Below are 25958 nucleotides of genomic sequence, written 5' to 3'. Positions count from 1 at the left end.
AGAGGGAATTCACCTAGTAAAAAAACAATGTTTTAAATTATTCATTATTATTTCCCTTTGCGTTCGTTTCGTTCGTTTTCAATTGCTTTTTTCAGTTGCTATATTCAGAGAATTTCCTAATTCCATGCATTTTGCACCGGTCCGATGATGCATCATTAGTATTACCGATAAATGCCGTCAGCCGGCATGTTCTTCTTTGCATGTTTATCTTCCTTTGTGCCACCTAATAAGACTTTCCTTTCTTTATCTATAGGAAACTGTTCTCAGAAACAATTATCTTCAAGAGATCTCGTCGGCTGCCATGAGAGATACCTACACGAGAAGTGACACATCAAAGGACAACTTTGTCCGCCAGAAGAACCATTCAAATGGAAGATTCCATTGCGGGGGAAAGAAAGTTTTCAGCGCCTTGAGTTAAGGAATAATTGAAATCGGAGAAATCTGAGTTATTGTGAAAATGGATCCCATTTTCTGAGGAATGTCCATCACACCTAAACTTGATTGGAAAGTTCCATTGGATTTGATTCAGTGACTTTGCTGGTTGAAGTAATGTTTATGGTATTTTAGGCTCATTTATTACATTTATTAAACAGTTCAATAATTTCAGTTCCACGTTAAGCTTCCAAATTAATCAAGAAACGACCCGTCTGAACTATTACTGCCAGTACCTTAACACTTGAATGGGGTTGAATTCTTGAAAAGCCAAATAACCGAGAGCTGTTTGTTTAAAGATTTGTCAAGCCGCCTACCAGCGGAAAATACACATTCAGTATCCTGATAGTCGTCCGACTAAAGTATCGAATTCAGTAACGCAGCTAGGGGGTGCGATCAGTGTGGTTTGTGGTAAAAGTAACCACTTCTTTCATGTCACAGAAGATGTTTCCCAATACATCATTAGAACATATAAGTATGTGTCAAAGATGTTTTACAAAGCATCACTAATTAAATTGTTTATCACTTGTTATATTGAAGCTAAGAAGATGTATTGGTTTACAAATTAATTACTTTTCAGAGCAATTAATTGGAAGTTCTCTCGAGAATTTTTGATAAACTAATGTATTCTGAACTAAGAAAGAAGAATTGTGTCCTCATTATTTGAAATTTTAGCCACTATAGTGTTCTGAAGTCATTGAGACAAATGTACCGTTTTGTCTCAAATTCCGAACAGACTCATATTCCGAACACTCGGTTTTTGTATGGCGATTTGGTTGAAATGATTCGCTGAAATATGTCACCAAATATCAAGGAAATGATAGTCAATTGCAATTCAATTTTAACGTCTCTAATATAATTTCTACCGCGGGAGTAGTTATGATTCTCTAGTTTGAGACCTGTAGAATAAGCTCAGATAAATTTATTATTCATTTTAATACGATTTATTCGTGCTGTTCGGAATTTGAATCAAGGTGTTCGGAATATGAGACAAAATGAACACAATGTTCGGCATTTGAATCAAAATGTTGTTCCATACTTTTACGTGAAAACCATATTAAAAGTAATTAAATCAACATTATTATTGGTACACCCAACAGCTAACAGTTAGACTTTGCGAATGAATTAAAATTGACACAAATATCAGCCAATTTATGCCAATCAGATGCATTTGAAGTCACTGTTGGCCTTAAGTGTTCGGAATATGAGTCAAAACGGTACACAAGTTCCTTCTCTCTTAATCATACCGTTTTGTCTCAAATTCCGAACAGACTCATATTCCGAACACTCCGTTTTTGTATGGCGATACGGTTGAAATGTTTCGCTGAAATAAGTCATCAAATAACCAGGAAATGGCAGTCGATTGCAATTCAGTTTTAACGTCTTTAAATGTATTTTATACCTCGGGAGTATTGATGATTCTTTAGTTCAAGACCAGTAAAACAGGCCTGAATAAATTTATTTGCGAAATTATTCATTTGAATACGCTTTATTCGTGCTGTTCGGAATTTGAATCAAGGTGTTCGGAATATGAGACAGAATGAACGCAGTGTTCGGCATTTGAATCAAAATTTTGTTCCATACTTTTACGTTAAAACAATACTAAACAAGTTCAAATAAACATTTTTATCAGCACACTACACAGCTAACAGTTAGGCTTTCCGAAGAAATTAAAACTTTTACAAATATCAGTTAATTTATGCCTGCCAGATGCATTTGAAGTCACTGCTGGCCTTAAGTGTTCGGAATATGAGTCAAAACGGTAATCGACTATTTGAACTGTCGATTTCACGTTGGTATGGCGTCCACACCGGGCTCATAAAACCCCAGGCTACGCTACTGACCGAACTAGTGGCTGTCAAACGGACCTGTTCAAATCCGATGGGGAGAAAGCCGGGAAACCAGCCTCTCGACTGGTGGTTGAATATGGGCCCCCCATAAAGGGAGAAGAATAAACGACGAGTGCACACAGCCTGGGGATAGTTGACAGCTCTACCTTTTGCTAGCCAAAGAACGCTTTGCAGGGCAGAAAGCTCTGAGAGAATAATTTCGTTGGTGGACCCAGTGATAAAAACTTCATGCTTTCCTGTAGCTTTCAGCACTACATACTTGTGGAAACATTAAAAGAAAGATACACGTACTTCATGGCGACGACGATGATGGACTCTGGAACAAAAGATGACGAGTGTGTAAATGTGGAACGAAAATGCTTGGAGCGTCCTTATCTTATGCTGACGACGGTTATTAGCAGGCTCGTAAAAGTAGGTTTACCTCTCCTTGATGTAAACTCAGCCTGATAAGCTTTTATCGCTGTACTTCTAGGAAGGAAGCTTTCTTTGCAAGAAAGTAACAATATAATGATGATCAAACACTTTTGGTAGAAACACGAATAGGAATCGAATATTTTGAATTATTGTTACCTCTAGGTAACGTTTTCTTTTTGCCATTCTCAACTTGAGCAGAGCCTACTTCTCAACTTGGCGTTCTAATCTTTATGTTGTAGCAGGTTGTAACCGTCATTTAAAAACATCTTATGAATATTGAGATAATCCCCTGTCCAAATTACATTCACATAAAAGTGTCCAAAACGTATTTTTGATGTCTGAATTGTATATTAAGTTCTGCAAGAAAAATCCACGGAATGCGCAAAATGTCGATACCGTCGCAGTGATAATAAAATCACCAAATGTTTTAGATTTAGCAAATTTGGAACACCCGCGTGCTTGAGGAACGAAAAAGTCCAAGCTTACATAAACCATACTTGTGTGTGATATTAAAAATGTGGATTAAAAATGAGCACCACAATGATAGACAGGGCGCTCAAAAAACGTTATTTTGGAACGTTGGAACGTTTCTAATTCTTTTTAAGCAAAATAATTTTACTTTGAATTTGTTGAGTTTTCTTAATATATTTTGAATTTTAGTTTAATTGAAGTGAAAGAAAAACGGTTTGACGTTTTTCTTGTTTTAAGTAAAATTATGGTTAGAAATTGTTAAATAAAATTTGTTACATAAAGTAACTGTTTTAGTTTTGAATTCTCATTAGTCTTGATTACACTACGCGCGTAATGCACGAACGTTCGCTCAAAAATGTTCGTTTAATATTTGCGCGAACTGTTCGTGGTTTTGTAAGTACGAACTGTTCGTTTATATATTACACGCGTGTATACACAGTTCGAACAATCACGTAAGTTCAAGTTCCATGACTCATGGTCGTAGCAACCTGTAACAACCAATGTGTTAATTGTTTGTCAAAATGTCGCTACTGCTGTTGCTGTTATTGGAGTATAGCTAAGTATGCTGTTTCGCTCAAGAAAAGTAAAGAAATTCCTTGACTGAAAGGGTCAAGAAATTTCCTACAGAGAGCCCCCTTTGAAGTGACATTTCTTCGCAACTGCGTACTGCGATCAGAAAAAAGTGATTTTCTTGACCATTTCTTGGGAGAAATTTTCCACGCATCGAGATAGGCGATTCCTTTTCTTGTCAGTAGCAAACCGGCCTTATATTGTTAACAAATGTTTTCCCTCAACTAATCCTTCTTTATTTTTAGGTATGAATTCAAATTCTCCGATGAATGCCTTCATAGGCCCTTCCAAAAAGGAATGCAAGAATTTTCAGAATTGCCTTAATGAATGACGCAATAATAATGTCAAGGAAGTGCTTTGGAAATTTCGTTCGGAACTTGGAAATTGCATGGTTTTTAGAAATTCCTCCGGGATATCGTCTATTGAACTTGCAGCGATTCCTTTCAAAACCCAGTTACAGACTTCGTGCTAAATTTCTCCTGCGTTTTCGTCAAGATTGTTTCCAAAAAGTTTTGCTGTGATTTTACATATTTTATTTGAATCAATCCAACAAATCCTCCAGAAATTCGCTCTGTAAATCTTCAAGACATAAATCAAAACTATTTTCCGGTTTTTCAACATTCTTTGTCAGTTACTTCTAGAAGATACCTCACGAATCCGTCCTTATATTTCAAGGCCATCGTCTAAAAAACTGTGAAGAACTTCATTGAACGTTTGTAGAGATGTATACGGGAATATTTTTGTAAATTTCTTATATACTTATCCTGTGCATTTCTCAGATACATAAAAGTTTGTAATCTGAAGAAAAGTTACACAAATATATATATACAGTCATCTCTCCCTTACTCGATATTCTGTATCTCGATATTTCCCTTAACTCGATTAAATGCGCAGTCCCTTCAATCTAGCATGCTTTGATGCCTCTGTAAGTCGATACCTCTCTAACTCGATGTTCCCTAACTCGATGCTATCTGTTTCCGTTTCCCAAATGAGTTTACCTCTCTAACTCGATATTTTCATGAAAATTTGCAAATGTTCTGCAAATGTTAATAAATTTCATAAATTTGAATATTATGATTAAATTGATAATAAAATATAGATTTACTGCCCATTTCTGGGTGACAAAATATTCAATTTTTGCAGACCGGTAAAAAAGTGTCACACAGGTAAATGTGGTAAAAATGTATTATTTTCACGTTAAAGTTACTATTTTTAATGTATTTAGTCAAATTAGAGATAAGTTTGAAATTTGAAAAATATGTGTTCTGTATCTCGTTACCTCCCTAACTCGATGGTCCCTTCAATATCGAGTAAGGGAGAGTTAACTGTACTAGGTACTGCTACATCGCATTCCTTCAGAATTATCTTGGTAGATCTACAAATATTTCAAGAGTTTCCTCCAGTGCTCTAATATTTCTCATAATTATCCTAGAGTAGACTACCTGGCTTTCTACCAAAAATATCCACTTTTTTAGAATGTCACTTTTTCGAGGACTCTGTTTGGAATGGAATAGAATTTTCAAAATTGAATTCAATAATGTATTTGAAAAACTAATGGAGCATTGCGGATCCAGATTATTTGAGGAATCCTTAAAAAAAAAAAAAAAATCATTAATCGGACAGGATCCGGCATTAATTTTAGGATTTATAAAAGCAGATTTTTTTTTTCTCATTTGAAATCGACAACATTTTCATTAAAAAGTGTTCACTATATATTATTCTTTTCAATAGGGAGCAGAACAACTTCTTCTGAACAATCTGAAGTTTCGATGACGGATTTTTCAACGTTAAAATATTACGAAATTAATTAAGAAAACTTTCTTAGAGAACTTTTTCGCGAAAATCTGCAAACAAATATTTCCACAGAAAAATCTACTAGTGTTTCCTGAACGCCAATATAAATTCTTCATTTCATAAATATTTACTGCAATTCCTTAATCATTGTTTCTTTTCATTCGCTAAAGATTTTTAATATCTTCTCGAGATTCCTCAAAGATTTCCTTGGACACATAAGCGATGAATTTTCTTGAGATTCCATCAAGAATTTCTTCATGAATTATTTTAATTTATAGTTTCAGTGAATTTGTAATTACAGCTAATGCTCGATAACTGGGTGCTATTTAACTGGGCTGCTTTTTAACTGGGTGCTCGCTAACTGGGCTGTAGCCCAGTTAAAAAACAGTTAAACGTCAAAAACTTTCACCATCCCGTAACTGACGAGGGGCGTGCAAATGCAAAATAAGGTTTCGGCATTATTTTTTTAATTGTAAATTTGTCTTTTTTCATTTAGATTTTATTTTTTTTTTCAATTCAATGTGCAATATGTCGAAATGAGAAATAAATCATTAAAGGAAACGACTGTTCCTTCATGGTTTTCCTGTTTTCCACGCCATGTTCTCTATAGTGATCCAGTTTTTGTCGTAATTCTTTTCGGTGTTTTAGGAAGCGAGTCACCGAGGAAGATCCTACGCCATATTTTCTGGCGAGCGACTCGTGCGATCCACCTCCTCTTTCGAAATCGTCGATAATTTTAACTTTTTCCACCAACGTAAGGGTTTTTTGTTTCCGTTTGCGGTTGGTGCCCGGTAGGATGTCCATTGCAGGAACGAAAACTGTTTAATTCACCTCAAAATTTACAAGACGGTACGATTAAAACGCGAATTCAATGACGGAATGACACGAACCACGACGCGATTCCAAAACCGAATGACGCCAACCAAAACTTTGCATCTAAGTCCCCCTCGATTTTTATTTGAATGTGTGTGTGCGTTGGAATGGCAGTCCAGTTATCGAGCACTGCTCGCTAACTGGAAGGTTCTCTCAGCCCAGTTATCGAGCATAAGCTGTAATTGCTCTAGAAAATTTCCACCGTTTTTTTTTCAAAAATGTTAACACATGTATTTCAGAGAATTTTACAGGCCAGGTGTTCTTACACCAGGATCAGCTCTAGAATAAAGGTTTACTGATAAATTTTACTAATTTAAGCTCACCTCGTATGTAGCTTCCAAACGAAATCGAGGTTGGAGGGGTTATTCTCTGTAAGAATTGTAGAAAGGACCCATAATGGCTGCTTGGGCACGTCAGGAGTTAATCATCAATATTAACCTCCTTTTCCCGAGCAGCCTAGATAGCCGCGTAGTGTCGGTAGCGGTTGTTTCAACTGGCTAAGAATTAACACTACGGATTGCCTGTTCCGGTGGTAAAAGTCCACCTCACAGGTGACCCCTAATTTATGGTGTGATGCGTACCGTGCCTAAGAATGAATGGTTAGGGGGGTCTAAATAAAACCTAACCGCAAACGGAGCCAGGGCGCCCTCCACAGTATTGAGTCCTTCCTGTGCTACCCGGAGCAATGGTGCAGGTGACCTTGTGTTTCTCCGAGATACTCGGCTGCCCTTCTTCAGTCTCTATCTTGAGGCTTAATAAGGGTGGGATTATGAATATGTTGACATTTAATTTAAATTATCACCTATATGGATTCGCATTATGCGTTTTACACAGTGTATTCTGTGCTCTTTCGCCTTTGGCGACTTTAAATAGATACCGATCTGGTTTTTTCGTTACTGGTCTTTTTCGTGCTGAGATTGCGAAAAGCTTAATCCTGCCTAGTTTGGGTAGTGGCTACGGTTAGGTTAGCTCAGATCAATCTTCAGCATAAAAGAACAGCAACGACCAATCTTTGCAGACTCATGCAAAATGGTGCAGCCCAAGTGGCGCTAGTTCAAGAACCCTACTTTCGTAGAGGGAACTTCTATCTAGGTAACTTTGTGGACCCAGTTTTTGCTACTTTTAGCAAGCTTGAAATGGCAAACTCGCGCTCCATGCCCCGCGCATGCGTGCCCGTTAATAAAGCAATCGTTGCTACACTCAGTTAACTACCAGAGTTAACTACCAGAGATGTATGTGCTGTCACAATCGATGTTTCTGTTGGTGACCTCAACAGGAAATACGTCTATTGTTCGGTATATTTACCACATGATGAACCATCCCCAACGGATGACTTCAAACGAGTTGTCGTACACTGCGTAACAAAAGGCCTTCCGCTGATTGTGGGCAGTGATGCCAATGCTCATCACATCATCTGGGGCAGCCTGGATATCAATTTGAGAGGCTCCAGTCTGATGGAATACTTAAGTAGTACAGACCTTGGATTACTTAACATAGGCAATCGCCCAACCTTCATGGTTTCTAATAGAGAAGAAGTGTTAGACATAACGCTCTGCTCGAATAGAATCAGTCACGAGTTGACGAATTGGCATGTATCAGATAAGGAATCATTATCTGATCATCGCTACATCTTCTTTGAACATTCAAATGTAACTGCGCAGACTTTGCGTTTTAGGAATCCCCGGTCAACAAACTGGGAACTCTACATTGAATTGGTTGCGACCAAATTTCATGGATATTCTCCGTCCATTGAAAATCCAAGTGATCTGGATAATGCCGTTGATACTACAACATCCTACATTATGGAAGCTTTTGAAGAAGCATGTCCTCTGCGGTCTGTAAAGACTACAAGAGGGACCCCATGGTGAAATTCCGATCTGACTAGACTCAGGAAACAATGTAGAAGGAGTTGGAACAGACGCCGTTCAGCTGGATCAGAGTCGTTCAAGTCAGCTCGCAAGGCTTACAAGAAGGCTCTTCGTTCTGCTGAACGATCCGGCTGGAAAAACCTTTGTACAAATGTTTCCAGTTTGAGTGAAGTCAGTCGGTTGAACAAAATTCTTGCAAAATCTAAGGATTTCCAAGTGAACGAGATTCGCTTACCTAATGGTGACTTTACTTCTTCCGATGAAGAAGTTTTAGAATGTTTATTCAATACACACTTCCCCGGATGTGTGGACATAGCATCTACGGATGAACCAAATGTCTTTTCATGTAGTTACGAGTCTCTGGCCTCGGCTCGCAGTATCGTAACTACTGAATCGATTCAATGGGCACTTAATAGTTTTGCTCCTTTCAAATCTCCAGGAGCGGATGGGATTTATCCTGTTCTGCTCCAAAAGGGATTTGAGTTTATCAAACATGTTTTGAAAAAGCTACTTGTAAGCAGTTTTGCTACCGGGTACATTCCCAAATCCTGGCGTGATATTACTGTAAAGTGTATCCCAAAAGGAGGACGTGCGTCGTATGAGGAAGCGAAGAGTTTTAGACCAATCAGTCTGACCTCTTTTCTTCTGAAATGTCTGGAACGCATTATCGATCATCACATCCGTGATGTTTATTTGGCAAACATGCCTCTTCATGTGAATCAACATGCTTACCAATCTGGAAAGTCCACTGTGACTCTCATACACAAAGTTGTATACGATATCGAGAAAGCATTCGCTCAGAAGCAATCGTGCTTGGGTGTTTTCTTGGATATTGAGGGTGCCTTTGATAACGTGTCTTTCGATGCCATATTGGAAGCCGCACGAAACCATGGGCTACCTACAATGATTACCAATTGGATTCATCAAATGCTCAAAACCGACATCTCTTCTCGACATTGCGTCAAGCAGCGATTCGAAAATTGAGTGTTTGCGGATGCCCCCAAGGGGGAGTCTTGTCACCACTTTTGTGGAATCTCGTAGCAGATACGCTATTGAGGCAACCCAATAATTGCGGTTATCAAACTTATGGATTTGCCGACGACTATCTAGCTCTGATAGTTGGTATGTGCATAAGCACCCTATTCGACCTGATGCAAAGTGCTCTTCAGACAGTCGAGAGTTGGTGTCGCCAATATGGCCTTTCGGTTAACCCGAATTAAACATCTATTGTTCTTTTTACGGAAAGACGAAACCGCGATGGAATTCGACCTTTACGTTTTTTTGGCACTGAGATTAATGTGACTGATCAAGTAAAGTATGTCGGAGTCATTCTAGATTCCAAACTTTTATGGACAGCTCACATTGATTTCAGAGTCAAAAAAGCTTGTATGGCCTTCGGTCAATGCCGGCGAACCTTCGGTAAAACTTGGGGCCTCAAACCCAAATATATCAAATGGATTTACACAACAGTTGTTCGACCAATATTGGCATATGGATGTCTTGTGTGGTGGCAAAAGGGCGAAGTGAGAACAATCCAATCAAAATTGGGCCATCTCCAAAGGATGTGCTTGATGGCGATGTCTGGTGCGTTCTCTACAACTCCCACAGCAGCGCTCGAGGCCCTTTTCGACGTTGCGCCACTACACATATATCTTAAACAAGAAGCACTTTCTTGCTCTTACCGTTTATGGGTACTGGATCTACTGGAGAAAAATCCAGTGAATCGTAGATCTACACACACTTCGTTGTTTCCACTTTTGGTGAATTGGGACAAAATTGTCCTTGCTCCAAGTGATCTCACAATTGCTTGTAACTTTCCTTACAGGACATTTACCACACAATTCCCTTCACGGGAAGAGTGGACGTCTGGCTATTTGGAAAGAAGTATATCAAACAATATAGTATGTTACACTGATGGCTCCCTTCTTGAAGGTAGAGCTGGTGCAGGAGTATATTCTCGTGAGCTAAGGCTGAATCAGTTTTACTCACTTGGTAGAAACTGCACCGTTTTTCAGGCGGAAATATTTGCTCTTATGTGTGGAGTGCAATCAGCACTTCAACAGCGCGTAATGGGTAAAGTCATATACTTCTGTTCAGATAGTCAGGCTGCTATAAAAGCTCTCGCTTCGGCCAACTCAAGGTCGAAGCTTGTTATCGCATGTCGAACTCAAATTGAGGAACTGAATTCAGTCAACTCTGTAAACCTTGTATGGGTACCTGGCCATTCTTCCATCGCTGGAAATGAATTGGCTGATGAGCTAGCTCGCGATGGAGCATCGCATGACTTCATTGGCCCTGAGCCGGCTATTCCAATTTCGAAGTGCTGGGTGAAGCTTCAGATAAACTCTTGGGCGGCAACTCAGCACAAGCAATATTGGAATAGTTTGGAGTCGTGTCGTCAAACAAAATTGTATATTACCGAGCCATCCCCAAAGGTGGCGAAGTATTTAACAAATCTGTCAAAGCAGAATTGCAGTCTCTTGGTCAGAGCGTTGACAGGCCACTGCCGACTCAACTATCACATGGCAAATATTCAGCGTGCTGACTCATTTGTGTGTGATAGTTGTGACTCCGATTATGGAACTTCGTATCACCTGATATGTAACTGTCCAGTTTTTGCGCAAATGCGATTCCAATTACTTGGTAAACACTGACACTGAATACCGAAGCCTGAATCTTCAGGACAGCCTGTTATTCTTAACCCGCTGTGGTAATGAGCTATAGGCTCTCTTTACGCTCGTGCGTTTTGCAGTGCCCTTTTAAGGGCGCTGTTCGAACCCATTGTGGTATGGAGCTACATGCTCTCATTTCGCTTATGCGATCTTCCCTCTTCAAGGGACCCCACTCCTATTTCCTCCCATCTTTCCCTTCCCTTTCCTCTCCCATCGGGTAGATGATGAAATAGGCTCAAATATGGCGATGGCACAAATCTCCCAACTGGTGGGGAACGTGCCTTTGGAGCCGGCCTTCTGATAACACATGTATTTCAGAGAATTTTACAGGCCAGGTGTTCTTACACCAGGATCAGCTCTAGAATAAAGGTTTACTGATAAATTTTACTAATTTAAGCTCACCTCGTATGTAGCTTCCAAACGAAATCGAGGTTGGAGGGGTTATTCTCTGTAAGAATTGTAGAAAGGACCCATAATGAATTTCTAGAGTTATACTAGTAGCTATTTGTTGAAAAAAACAGGGAAAAATTCTGGTAGAACTCCTAAAACCACTCTTGGATGAATAACAAAAATAATTGAATTGAATTCCTGAAGTATTGAGCACCTTCGAGTTATTTGCCATATTTTGGACTGATTTAAGAAGAAAAGTATTTTTAAAAACATCCTGCGATAAGTTCTTGGAAAAATTCATGTTTTTATTTTCACGTGGAAATAATAATTAAGTCATTATGCAGCTTTTTGTAATCTACTAATCTGCTGAATATTTTAAATTGGAAAATTGTAGGAAAGATTTTCAATTTAAAATGTTTGATAAAGAAACCTCACATTCTATAGCTTTCTTTTGGATTTTATTATCTATTCATGGATTTTACTTGGAAACGTTCTTTACCTAACTTAATATATTCCTTTGAAAACTTCTTCAAAATCAATGCACTTTTACGATATATTTACAAAGATACTTTCAAAAACTTTACTGTTTTATGGATTTTTCAGATGCTAGTTACCCGACTAACGTTAAAGTTAAGCCACCCAGTAGGTCGTTTCATTATTCAAAATTTTCTTCAAATCTCTACAATATCTATTTCTCCTGGGATTCCTCTAAATATTTTTTCAATGAATTTCTCAAAACAATAATCTAGGTATTCCTTTAGGAAGAACTTTCAATCACAACCGTATATTCTAAACCAGTTCCAATAGAGCTCTATTGCAATACTCCCAAGAATTTCTCTTAATAATTCTTCCAGAGACTCCTCCGGTGATTTATCCAGTTGTTGTTTGATGAGGGGGACTTTAACCCGAGGGTCATTCGTCCCTTGATTCCTCCAGTAATATTTTAAGAGATGTTTCCTGGTATTTCTCCATAAAATCCATAACTCGTCCAAGGATTATTCCAGGGAAATTCTACCCCATTACCCTGAATGCCATCACTCCGAATTCCATTACCCCGAATTCCATCGAATGTGATTTCCTCGAATTAACATTTAGCTTGACATGATTAGGGATCATTCAAATATTACGTAACACAAAATTTGCCAATTTGAGACCCCCTCCCCCCACGGAACTGCTTTTGTATGGAGAATTTAAAATTTTCGTATGGACCGTAACATCATGGACGACCCCCTCCCTCCCCCTATTGCGTTACGTAATATTTGAATGAACCCTTATATTGATGGCATTTCCCCATATATTGGAATTCGGAGTAATGTCATTCTCGGGGTTTTCGAGTTCGGGTCAATGACATTCGGGGTAATGGGATTCGGGGTAATGGGGTAGAATCGTCTGAGCATACTCCAGGGATTTACTAATTTACAATTTACTCAGGTAATCCCCCTTAGATTTCTCCAGCAATTTCTTAAGGAATTTCCCCAGAGATTACATCAGAAAACTCTTTTTATTATTCCTTCGAAAGTTGTTCTAGGAATTTTGTCAGCAATTCCCCCAGAGATTTTCCCAGGTATTCCAGAATTTCTCCAGGATTTGTTTTCCAAAGATTTAACCAGAGATTCTTCCATGAATTCTCGCAAGGGATTCATTTTTTTTAAGTGGCGAACTCGCCAAGAGCGAAAAGCCACTCAAATAAAGATAAATAATAATAATATTTTTTTCAGTGGTTTTTCTAGGGCATAGTTTCCCAGACCTGAGAACCCCCAACGCCTCGTCACCTCGCTTTTTATTGTACATACAAAGCGAAGCACTGACGGATCGAGGATGCTCTAGGGATTGCTCCTGGAATATATCTAAGAATTTCTCCAAAAACGTCCTTTGATAATCCTCTGATTAAATTCGGGTGGAATTCATGTTCTAATCTCTGGAGGAATTTCTGTTTGTTTGAGGCTCGGCTCAGAACAATTATTTGGAGAGATTTCTGGAGTAATGTCTATAGTAATACTAGAAGAAGTTGCTCTGCTGTAATCCTTGAAGGATTTCCTGAAGAAACCCAGAAAGATTTTTCTGGAGGAATCTTTGGAGCAATCTTCGCAAGATGCCTGGAGAAATCTCTGAGGGAACATCATGAGAAAGCGCTTGAAAAATCCCCGAAAGAATCCATGGAGGAATCCTTGTACAAGCTACTAAAAAACTTATAGAGGAATATTATTTAAAATATTAAATCTATGGAGGCATTTCTGCAGGAACTCCTTAAGAAACTCCTTGTGTAATCTCTAGCGGAATCCCTGTAAATATATTTCTGGAGGGATCTTTGGAATAATCCTTGGAGAAATCCGTGAAGAAGCTTCTGGTATAATTCCTAGAGGAATTGCTAAAGGTACTCTTGGAGTTCTATCTGAGCCGGTCTGAAAAAAATGAAGGTTATTACATATTCTTCCTAGGGGAATCTTTAAAATAATCTTTATATTAGTCTACGGAAGTATTCCTGGAGAAATTTCTGAGGAGACATCATAAGAAATTGCTTGAAAAATCCCTGGAAGAATGAAGGAATCACTGGAGGCATTCCTGTAGGAACTTCATAAATTACTCCTTGTGTAATACTCTAAAAATATTTCTGGAGGTATCTTTGGAATAATCCTTGGTGAAATCCGTGAAGAAACTTCTGATAAGAATTGCAAGGTACTCCTGGAGCCCTATCTGAGCCGGTCTGGAAAAAATCTGGGTATGATTAAAAGTTCTTCCTAGAGGAATCTCTGGCAAAATTCTTTGTGGAATCCCTGGAAAATCGCTGTTAGGATCACTGTAGAAGTTTCTATAACATCCCTGGGGAGAACTTCAGAACCATCCTGAAGACTCTGGAGATTTTTTTCCGTCACCAATGTTTTCATTATCAATCTGACCAAATGAGTAATTTGTTTTCCTGTTGTTCTACACAACATTCTACGGTTGCTATGCAACGCAAGTCCGACGAACCAACATATTTGAATGCACGAATATGTTCCAATAAAATGTTTGCTTGTAGTTCGTTCACATATTACACAGTTCGCGCAAACATTCGTGCAACTTGCACAAATGTTCGTGCATAGCGCACACTGTGTAATCAAGGCTTCAGGAAGCGCTAAGATCGCCATCGAAAGATTCGTTGGCGTGATTCTGTAGACAAAAAGGGCATTGTTTTATGTAGATTTCTTTAAGAAAAAAATACTTAAGGCCAACTCAAGGTCGAAGCTTGTTATCGCAAATCGAACTCAAATTGAGAAACTGAATTCAGTCAACTCTGTAATCCTTGTATGGGTACCTGGCCATTCATCCATCGCTGGAAATGAATTGGCTGATGAGCTAGCTCGCGATGGAGCATCGCATGACTTCATCGGTCTTAAGCCAGCTATTCTAATTTTGAAGTGCTGGCTGAAGCTTCAGATAAATTCTTGGGCGTATACTCAGCACAAGCAGTATTGGAATAGTTTGAAGTCGTTTCGTCAAGCAAAATTGTACATTACTGAGCAATCTCCAAGCGTGGCGAAGTATTTAACAAATCTGTCAAAGCAGAATTGCTGGACGGCGTTGGTGGTCTAATGGCCCCCTATAGTGCTCGCGACGTATTCACCTTAGTGCGGAACTAGCGTTTTGGAGCGGTGTCCCTTTTGGGATCGCATAAGGACTTTCTTTCTCGGTGTCCACTAGGGATCGCAAAAGAGTGAGTCCAGATTGAAGGTTAAAGTCATACTCTGCTTTGCTTTATTTTCCGGTTGCTTTTATATCTTAATTTACATGCCGAAAAGTCTCCAACCTTTAGACTCTACAAACAAAACGTGCATTTACATTATTGGTTGGAGTGGGACAGTAGAACAGGAAAGCTATTGATTGAATACAATTGGAACGACAGAATTTGGTAAAAATGCACCCTCAGCTGTTTGTAAGTTGAACGCGCCCAGTGCCCGGCATGTGTCACTTGACACTTTGCCTACAATCATGCTTCAGCTTAGACCACACATAGTGGGTAGGCGAGAAGCGAGAGTGCGAGCATGAAAAGGGTCTCATTCAATTGCAACCAGCTGTGTGTTGCATAAGATATTGCCCTTAGTGGCATTGACATTGAATGTTTATATTTTACAGTGATGTGCGCTTAAACATATACGCTACACCCCGCTTCTGCTTCATATGCAGAAGGTCATGGGTTAATCCCAGGCCCGTCCCTTTCCCTCGTACTTTGTTTTTGTATCTTTCACTAGCTTCTATCTTCCACTCTCAATCTCTCACACTCAAACCCTACTCGTTCATAGCAAACGCTAGAACCAGAAAAGGACAAGAAACCGTTTCCCTACGCTTCACTCTATCATCATTATAGCATGCCTTTCCTTACGCCTGATACATAGGCAGTCTGCTAACCAAAGAGCAAACCTCTCTGCCATGCCTTTCCCCCAACCCATACACTCCCGCATGAACTGGCGTGGACGCAGTGGTATATACGGTCTACGTGGGAGCCTGTTTAATGCATCATCAATTCCTCCCCCTTCCCCTCATTGGTCTGCATTCTGACATGTTGCTTAAAAATAGAAGATCACCAGCACTTATACACTGAAAGTGTCTGTTAATCCCAAGCAGTCATCCGGTTGGTTCCTTGTGTAAGTGTAGCTGATCAGGCGATACTGGAGTAGCAACCACGGGCGGCCAATCAAGGTCAAGCTCAAAGCAGAATTGCAGTCTCTTGATCAGAGCGTTGACAGGCCACTGCCGACTCAACTATCCCATGGCAAATATTCAGCGTGTCACTTGTCCAGTTTTTGCACAAATGCGATTCCAATTATTTGGTAAACACTTATTAAGTGAAACTGAATCCAGAAGCTTGAATCTTCAGGACATTCTGTTATTCTTAACCCGCTGTGGTAATGAGCTATAGGCTCTTTTTACGCTCATGCGTTTTGCAGTGCCCTTTTTAGGGCGCTGTTCGAACCCACTGTGGTATGGAGCTACATGCTCTCATTTCGCTCATGCGATCTTCCCTCTTCAAGGGATCTCACTCCTATTTCCTCCCATCTTTCCCTTCCCTTTTCTCTCCCATCGGGTAGATGATGAAATAGACTCAAATATGGCGATGGCACAAATCTCCCAAATGGTGGGGAACGTGCCTTTGGAGCCGGCCTTCTGGTACCTGATACCTGAGCAGGACTTGCAAGCACTTGGAGTCTTCGAACGTCGGGTGCTTAGGACGATCTTTGTGATCTTTGTGCAAGAAAACGGTGTGTGGCGGCGAAGGATGAACCACGAGCTCGCCTAACTCTCCGGCGAACCCAGTATCCAGAAAGTGGCCAAAGCTGGAAGCATACGATGGGCAGGGCATGTTGCAAGAACGCCGGACAGCAACCCTGCAAAGATGGTGTTCGCGTCGGATCCGGTTGGTACAAGAAGGCGTGGAGAGCAGCGAGCTAGGTGGGCGGATCAAGTGCGTATTGATATGGCGAGCGTGAGGCAGAACCGAGGATGGAGAGATGCGGCCACGAACCGAGTATTGTGGCATGAAATTGTTTATTTATTTATTTATTTATTTATTTGGAGCAGGGAAAAGCCTATTTGAGTTGAGCGGTTTTTACTATTGCTCTCTCTCAAACGGGCGCAAAACCTCCTCATCTTTTCGCATCAACAGAATTACATTCCCAATGATACAATCAGCTTTACAATACACATATAACAAAAACTATAATCTTATCAAATAAAATTCTTAAAATCTATCACGTGAAGAGAGACAAAATTTGCATAAAATACTTCTTAATTGTAGTCCTAGACAAATGAAAATCAAACACACTGTAACACTTATTAAAAATACGACACATACTAGTTAATGGTGCATGGTAACAATAGTTAGTTCTCGAGAACGGTAAACGTATGAAATCATTACTACGCATGGTTCGACTCCGTATATTAATTTTAAGTTGACTCAGTAAACTGGGGCAGTCAATTCTGGAACTAAGTAAATCCGAGATAAAGGTTGCTTTTGATACATTTCGGCGCATTTCGAGCAAATCAAGATCAATTAGTTTACATCGATTTTCATAGCTAGGGAGATTGTAAGGATCATTCCACGGTAAAAATCTTAACGCATATCTAACAAATTTCCTTTGCACGGTCTCAACCCTCTGAATTCCATTCTGGTAAAACGGAGACCAAACAACCGATCCATATTCAAGAATTGAGCGCACTAAACAACAATACAGGGACTTCAAACAATGAACATCTCGGAACGACTTAGCCACCCGGAAAATAAAACCTAATTGAGCTGATGCCTTTGCTGTAACATATGATATGTGGTCTTTAAAAGTCATTTTTGAATCCAATAATATTCCCAAATCCTTGACAACCGATTCCCTCTTCAGGACGATCCTCTTTAGGCTGTAGTCATGCAGAATTGGTTGACGTTTGCGTGTAAATGTTATTACACAACATTTCTCGGGGTTCAGAATCATTCGGTTAATATCGCACCAGTCGGAGAATTCGTTGAGTTGATCCTGGAGGAAGGCTGCATCTGCTGCTCTTTTTACGGTGGAATACAGTTTGAAATCATCGGCAAATGAAAGTTTAAAGCATTTAAGACGAAGGTTCACATCGTTAAGGTATAGCAGGAATATGAACGGTCCTAGATGACTCCCTTGCGGAACACCCGAAGTTACTTTAAACGCAGATGAGTTGTAAATGCCGATTTTCACAGACATAGAACGGTCGAGGAGATATGATTCCAGCCACTTGAGAATAGTTCCGCTAAATCCGAGACGGGCAAGTTTTGCAACTATGATCTGGTGATTTATTTTGTCGAACGCCGCTGAGAAATCGGTGTAAATAGCGTCGGTCTGGTGGCCACTTTCTATTTGGCGGATAATTGAGTTGGTGTAAAGAACCAGGCTGGTCAACGTTGATCTTTTCGGGGTAAATCCATGTTGATCCTCGGAAATTAAACCTGAACAATTATGCATCATGTACTCCAGGACAAGCTTTTCAAACAGTTTCGAAGCTGCGCTCTGAGATGCAATTCCTCGATAGTTTGAAACGACCCGTTTATTCCCTTTTTTGAAAACCGGGAAAACGAAGGATTCCTTCCAATTACATGGAAAAACACCATTCTTTAGAGACATGTTGAAAATTTGCGCTAATGGCTGTGCGATTGAGGATATGCATTTTCTGAACACGATAGACGGTATACCATCAGGACCAGGATTCGTAGAGATTTTCAAATTATTACCGATCGTTTCGACAAGTTGACAAGAAACTTCTGGCATTTGGTCAAAAGCTAATCGCTGCGAGATATTAGAAGCAGCCATGAGAACTTCTTCATCCGATAGCTGTTCATCGACGAATACGCTACAGAAATGCACGCGAAAAAGTTCTGCAATATCTTCAATTGATGATGCCTCAACATCGTCTAACACCATGGTAGAAGGAATGCCCGAATCCTTACGCTGTTCATTTACATGCTGCCAGAAGCTCTTAGGGTGAGCTTTCAATTTACGTTGAATTTCAGTTTGGTGAATTAAGTAGAGTTTTTCATTCATACGCTTATAGTTGTTGTTAATCGTAACGTATCGTCGTTTGTTCAACAAAGTGCGGTGTCTCGTATAATCTCTTAGGGCACGTCGTTTTTTGCTTTTCAGCTTTCTCAACTTTGAATTGGACCATGCTGGATGCTTCGGACCTTTCACGATCTTCTTTGGAACGTACTGATCAATAGAGTACAGCATGATATTGGAGAATACAACTGCTGCGTCATTAACATCTCGATTGGGTAGAAGAGCATTCCAGTTTATATTGCATAACAATCGATTCATACCCTCATAGTTTGCATTGTTGTAGTCATAAAAAAAAAATCCTCGACTATGTCGTTCGAACTTCGAATCGACGCTTGAATAGTGAGCTGCAGAGGAGGATGATGTTGGCAGTATTTCACTAAAGGTGCCGGAGCTTCAGCTATGCCAACAATGGTTAGTAACTCTTTACTCGCAAATGCTAGATCCAACATTGTTGATTCAGTGTTATCTGTTTAGATGTTAATCAAATAATGAATGAATTCAGAGTCCGATAGAAGTTAATGGCAGTTCTATGGTGTATGTATGGAATGTCCTAGAACCCGCGTATTGGACCAGTATATTTTGGTCGGTTCTCAAGACTTTTACTTGGTCCACTCTGACTGAACAATTGTTTTAATATTTCTAGTCTTCAATGCCCGACCCTGCAAAACCTTTATTTTCAAGGATTCTACCCCATTACCCCGAATCCCATTACCCCGAATGCCATTAACCCGAACGCCATTACCCCGAATTCCAAAACCCCGAATGATCCATCACCCCGAATGACATTACCCCGAATTCCAATATCATGGGGAAATGTCATCAATATCATCATGTGAAGATAATTATAAATTCGGGGAAAAAGCATTCAGGGTGATGGAATTCGGGGTAATGGTACATTGGGGGTAATGGAATTCGGGGTGGTGGCATTCTGGGAAATGGCATTCGGGGTAATGGGGTAGAATCATTTTCAAGCTATTATAATTCCACTGATTTCGGGATTGACGATATGAATTATTGAAGAATTTACGACACTCATCCGACAATCCACGGCATAACCACGGCCGAAATATATTCTTCAGTTAATGGTCACGCGGTACACGGACCCATCCTAAGCTTTACTTAGTACTCCAGCTGGTGAAAGCTTTTGAGTATGACGGCATTCGTAGTCCGGTTCATCAGCAACAGCGATTAACTGGAGGACTTCCCATATCGACGCCAACCAGGTCCAGAAACGCGTGAATATATCCCGACGATCACTCGGCGGACGAAGTGGCATTATTCAGTGAAGCCAATCCAGATCGAAGATGTGGTGGTGATTGTCTACCCAGAGCTACCGAGGAACACGTAGCCAAAAGGCCGCGTCGTGGGCGTCATCTGTTAGAATGATCAGGTGCGCAACGCAATGATAAAGACGCCATTCAACATCTACGACCGCCCTACAGTGAAGCTCGCAGTTTTGGTCTCTGTTCCCTGCGTACTTGTGGGAAGGGAAGTTCCGCAATCTGCGAATGCGCCACTGCTACCAATGAGCCCCCATCGGCTATTACTATTATTTTATCAAAAGAAAATTTAACGATCACAAATAAACCAGTTTACAACTAAAGTGGTTGTTTAAATTTACGGAGAAAGTCTACCGTATTGTTGTCAATTTCTGAAACAACCTCATATTGCAAAACATTTTATGTCGTAGAACAAAAAAAACAGTATTTAAGTATTTTAAGAAATAGAATCCGGTGCAAGCTTTTTACACAAAATCAATAAGCCCATGAACATCCACTAATCATAAGTAGAGATGCAGAAATATACTCGCTCTTTAGTAAGAGTCATTGTCTAACTGATATTACTTCCCTTTCCCGATGACCGTAAGGACATGGCCGTCGCCGTTATTGCATTTTAACTTTGAGTTCCCGATTTGTGCACATTGAGAATGGTTAGCTAATCACGATCCCCATTCATTGGATCTCTATGTGACTCCAATTGTTCTGGTCAATCCAAAGTAGCAACTAAAAGCTATACGATTATCAATAATCATGCTCATTTCACTAAGGTCAAAACTAGTTAAAATTAAAATCGTCAATTTCCCGTTATTATTTGTGAATTGTGAGGTACCTATATCCATGAAAAACATATCATGATTTAAAATCAGCTTTCAGGATTGAAAGCCAATGAACGTCAACAAATGGTGCTTAATATTTGAGCACTGAAAACGGATTCCACAGTACCCCAAGCATGAGACAAGCCGACACCCGAAAGCCTTAGATCAGCTCGCAATGCAAAATTTTGTTCAGTTTTCAGTCATCTACACCAGAGTAGGGTCGTCATTGCAACCACCACGCAACGAGCGATAAAACCGAGCTCTTGCCGTGGCTGGCGTAATTCCAACGTCTGCTGTGGGGAAAAAAGCTGTTGAAATATGGACCAGTGCCCAAAACGGTAACCCTTTGGGGGATAGAACGATAAAAAAATTTCACGCCCCTACTCACCTGAAACGGCAGCGAATATGATGAAACTAACGCCGTGTAGCAGCCTCATCTCATCTCCCTGCGTGCAAGCCAGCGTTGTTGCGCAACGGAAGACCGAGCGGTCCACGGAACAGCACTGCTACTGACCACTTCTGCCCTCTGCTTCTACTTCTGCTGCCAGTGGCCACCCAGTCCACCGACTCCACCGACCTCCACCACCACCACCGTCGACGAGTTGCCGTGGGGGCGACAATTTTGACGTTTTTTTCTGTCGCCGGCCGTTAGAACTGAAAGTCGACCAACAACCGCCTTAATGATGAATGGAATCTAAACTGGCTGGTGCTGGTCTGTCTTCTCTGGCCTGCCCGGACTGCCAATTGTCACACTGTTGTTGTGCACTCTTCTTTCGCTGCTGCGTTCTCCTGAGTTCACTTGCCAATGGATGGGAAAAAGCAATTTCCGGTCAAGACACGATCATGTTTGTCTGTAAATTCGAAATGGAAAGAAAAGAAAGGGTGAGACGATTTGGCAAGGACGGAGTTTATCAATTGAAATTTTCAATTTATTGCCAGCGACTTTGAACGGAATGAATTATTTGGATAATGCTTTCGGGGATCATAGGCGTAACGAACAGGGGTGCACCCCCTTTTTACAAAGGGGAAATCTGCAATCAGAACCCTGTGAAAGTATCTCAATTAATGTTGGGATGCCGTATCACTTGCTATCCAAGTAAGGGATCATGTATAAATTACGTCACACTCCGAGAGGGGGGGGGGGGGGTGGTCAAGCCAAGCGTGACAAGCCTTACAAAAGATTCGGAGGACTCATACAAAAAAAGTGACAAAGAGGGGAGTTGAATTTTAGCGTGACATTATTTGTGTACCATCCCTAAGTAGTTCATAAACCACGGGGAAATATTGTTTCAGATCAGACTCCCTTCTCTCCCCTCGTGGTTTTTTATCCATATAAAAAATTAAAAATTTGTGTGGGGTGTGGTTATTGTCCAGATATCCCTTAATCTTAAAGATCTCTTAAAAATATCCACGTGGTTTATGGACGACCAGTAAGCAGGACAATGTGAGATAATTATAGCATTTTACGCGCATATAGGGTAGGTAGTCATTTGATGCCTGAGAGCTTCACACATTGGTTTACGGAAAAAAAGGTCGAAAATGATTTGCATGGTGAGGAATTTTCCCTTCTTCGAACAAAGACCTTGCGTCTTTCGACCTATTGTCATAGATTGTAGAATCTATCAAAGGCCATGGTATAGTTGGTTATGGCATTTTGAACACTACCGAACACTGAAAAGCAAAATCAAAAAATCAATTTCAACATTTGTATAAACATGTTAAAACTTTCTGAAAACAAAACCATTTAATTAATCACAATATACATTTAAGGAAATGGTAGTTTTTGTTTAATATATCAATAAACTTGTATGTTGAAACTAGACAAAATTAACAACTTTAAATTTCTCCTGTGCAAAGTATAACGCATGTACTTTAATCTCTATTGCTATATTAATAGAAGGTTGAAAGTCTTTTCAATACACTTCACAAGTGTTTTCCGGAATCTATTTGATTTCACCACAAAAATTTCATATTTTTCGGTACGGTGTCTAAAACATTGGAAATGGGGGTGAGATTGGGTCAAGGAAGAACGATGGTAAATTAAATCACAAGTCTACTTTTTTTGTCCTTTTACGGTGCAATGTGTACTCTTTCCTCATTAAGATGTGTTTATTTTTTCTAAATACAGCATCGCTGAAACATCAAACAAGTCTAGTTTAGGATTCCATTCATTGAATAACAATGCAACGCATTTTGACAACTTCTCAAACCAGCAACTAGTTTTCGTGCGTAATAACATCGTAATATTTTATCAAATGGATTTTTTTTTAAACTTGATAATTTCTTAGTGTTTTTATATTATAGAAACATCGCACGGAAGTACAAATGAGTTGGATCGTTTCAATACCGGGATTATGACGTCAACATCTGCCTAAAATATTTTTTTCGTGGAATGTCGCACCGAAATATAACTAATTGCGAAGGTTTAAAATAATCACTGTTTCTGTACACCTTTGGGGAAACTGAATAGGCTTTATGGCAATGGGGATGAGACTTTGAAAATAATTTGAGGAGAAAAACAAAAAAAAGTTGTGTAAATTTAACGATAACCCAGTATTTACATAATTTTTCTCATAGCTCTTCAATTGTTTCCCATAATCGGTCTTTTAAGTTGGTTTATCATACTTGTGAAACATCTTAGATGTCTTTCCGTCTTGTTTGCATGGTATATCATTATTATTTTTCATCAGTGAATGGTTTTGACATCATATTCTCAAAAACAAGTTATTTCAATTACAGTGACCCAATGTTACCCCCTCTATGGGGTGAGATTGGGTCATTTTTCATTCACTTGTAGCGCCGCAGTGAATAAATATTTTTCTATAATTATTTGCACAGTTATTAAAGTATCATCAAAGTACATACATACCAAATTTTGAGTTTATTGAAGTTAAATTGAGAAAATTATTGGGGGCCTTCCTTAGCCGTGTGGTTAGAGTCCGCGGCTACAAAGCAAAGTCATGCTGAAGGTGTCTGGGTTCGATTCCCGGTCGGGCAAGGATCTTTTCGTAATGGAAATTTCCTTGACTTTCCTGGGCATAGAGTATTATCGTACCTGCCACACGATATACGAATGCGAAAATGGCAACCTTGGCAAAGACAGCTCTCAGTTAATAACTGTGGAAGTGCTCATTGAACACTAAGCTGAGAAGCAGGCTTTGTCCCAGTGAGGACGTTAATGCCAAGAAGATGATGAGAAAATTATTCAATAAATAAATCGTACATATCCTTTTTTTACCCATTCTCACCCCCAGCGATAATAAACCACATCAAACGCCTAATGGTAAGCGCTTTCTTGTTCACAAAAAAAAAACTACTGTATTTGTTTTCTTAAAATGATATTTTTATCCTAGTTACAGAAAACAAAACTGTAATGTAATTTCAATAGTGTCTCTAAATAGCCTTGGCTATAGTTAATTGTTTGCTGGAGAACATTTCTTCAAAAAACAGTTTTTTCATGGTAGGGTGGCTGATCCACTGGTAGTGTGTGTCCCAATAATAGTAGTAGTGCGGTTTCAAGCGTGTTGTAGTCAATTTTTATCAATATGTGTATTTTTTTAACATGGTCCTTGTCAAAATGGTATGAATGCGTAAAAAAATCTTGGAAATTAGTAAGGTACCAGAAAAAAAAAAATTAAAAACCCTAAATTTTCAAATCCTTTGCTCCAGTCATAGTAGGGCGTTCCTATAATAGTGAGTCTCAGTGGGAAATCAATGTAAACCACTATTAAAGGAACAGCTGTTAGCAAATACCACTATCACTGGAACATGTTCCATTAATGGGGGAAATGAGTTTTTGAAAGATTCAATGAGCTTATCGTTCTGAGATTATTTTTTTCGTGAAATATAATAGAAAAGCTTTCGAATGACGTATTCAGATATGAAAAACGAGCTTCTGTTATATTTTTAACGATTTTTTATTCCTCAACCCGTTACTATAGCCTCTGTCACTGGTACAGGCGCCCTATGATTTAATTGAATGAATTGAATGTCAATGCAAATTTAGAAAAATCAAGAGTACCGTATATCATCATGTCACATAATTTTATTTCCAGCAGATAGAGCACTTATATGAATGTAAACTATAGTAAATAATAGTAATACCCCCGTTAATTTGAACGATACCTCATGCAAACCATCTGGGTTCATTTTTAATTTGAACATCTAGTCACCCTAGAAACGTGCTTCTGGTTACCTCTTTCACTGTTTTGTTTTTATTCTGCGTTCCGTTCCACAGCGTTCCATTCCACTTTACTCCGTTCCATGAACTCTACGACGTTTGAACCATTTTTAATCTGAACGATGTGCAAATTAGCGGGGTACAAATTAAAAAGTGTTCAGATTAAATGTGGTCAAACCAACGGGGGTACCCGGTAGTCTTAACTATTGTGGAATTGTGTGTTGCAAAGTTTTGACGTTAACTACGTCTTACGACAATAGGCCCATTCACGAGACGTTTCAAATCAGCTGATCGAGAAGCTCTTTGACAGTACTTCTATGGAGATGACTGGCCCGTGTTAGCACTGGTCCTCCACCGATGTAAACAAATGCATAGACGGACCTGTCACATGCAAAGGCCTATATACTGGGTGTACTATTAATTTTTGAGCATGAGCATAGATGACCGTACAATTCGTAGTTGCTACTCCATGATTTACCAGAACAATCGAAACTACACAGGGAATTAATTACGAATTAGGGACGACCGTGCTGACAGGGCGAAGGCTAATGTTGGTACCAAATGTACCGTTAGCCGAAACGGAGCGGAGTCGATTATCGACGTTACTTTTTGTAGTTATGGCCTAACGAGTAGTTCGAACTGGAGGGTAGATGCCTACACTCACAGTGACCACCTGGCTGTTCGCTACAGTATCGACTACAACAACAGCAGGCAGCGAGTAAAGGAAGCGGCTAGGTCAAGGCCAAGCCTTCGTAGGTGGAAGACATCGTATTTCAATGACGAAGTACATAGAGTT

General features: G+C 39.7%; 1 protein-coding gene across 1 annotated transcript in view; it reads right to left on the bottom strand.

Annotated features, from left to right (window-relative positions):
- Nucleotides 1–25958, bottom strand: part of LOC5564067 (acetylcholine receptor subunit alpha-like) — a 698646-nt gene that overhangs the window by 200291 nt on the left and 472397 nt on the right. The window contains exon 2 of the mRNA XM_021848318.1: nt 21371–21833. Within this exon, the coding sequence (XP_021704010.1) occupies nt 21371–21419 (49 nt within the window). The 5' untranslated portion in view covers nt 21420–21833. The remainder of the gene's footprint in view (nt 1–21370; nt 21834–25958) is intronic.

The sequence above is a fragment of the Aedes aegypti genome, chromosome 1 (genome assembly GCF_002204515.2).
Source record: "Aedes aegypti strain LVP_AGWG chromosome 1, AaegL5.0 Primary Assembly, whole genome shotgun sequence".
Taxonomy (NCBI): Eukaryota; Metazoa; Arthropoda; class Insecta; order Diptera; family Culicidae; genus Aedes; species Aedes aegypti.
Note: the sequence above shows the minus strand (reverse complement) of the source record. Positions and strands in the feature narration are given on the sequence as shown.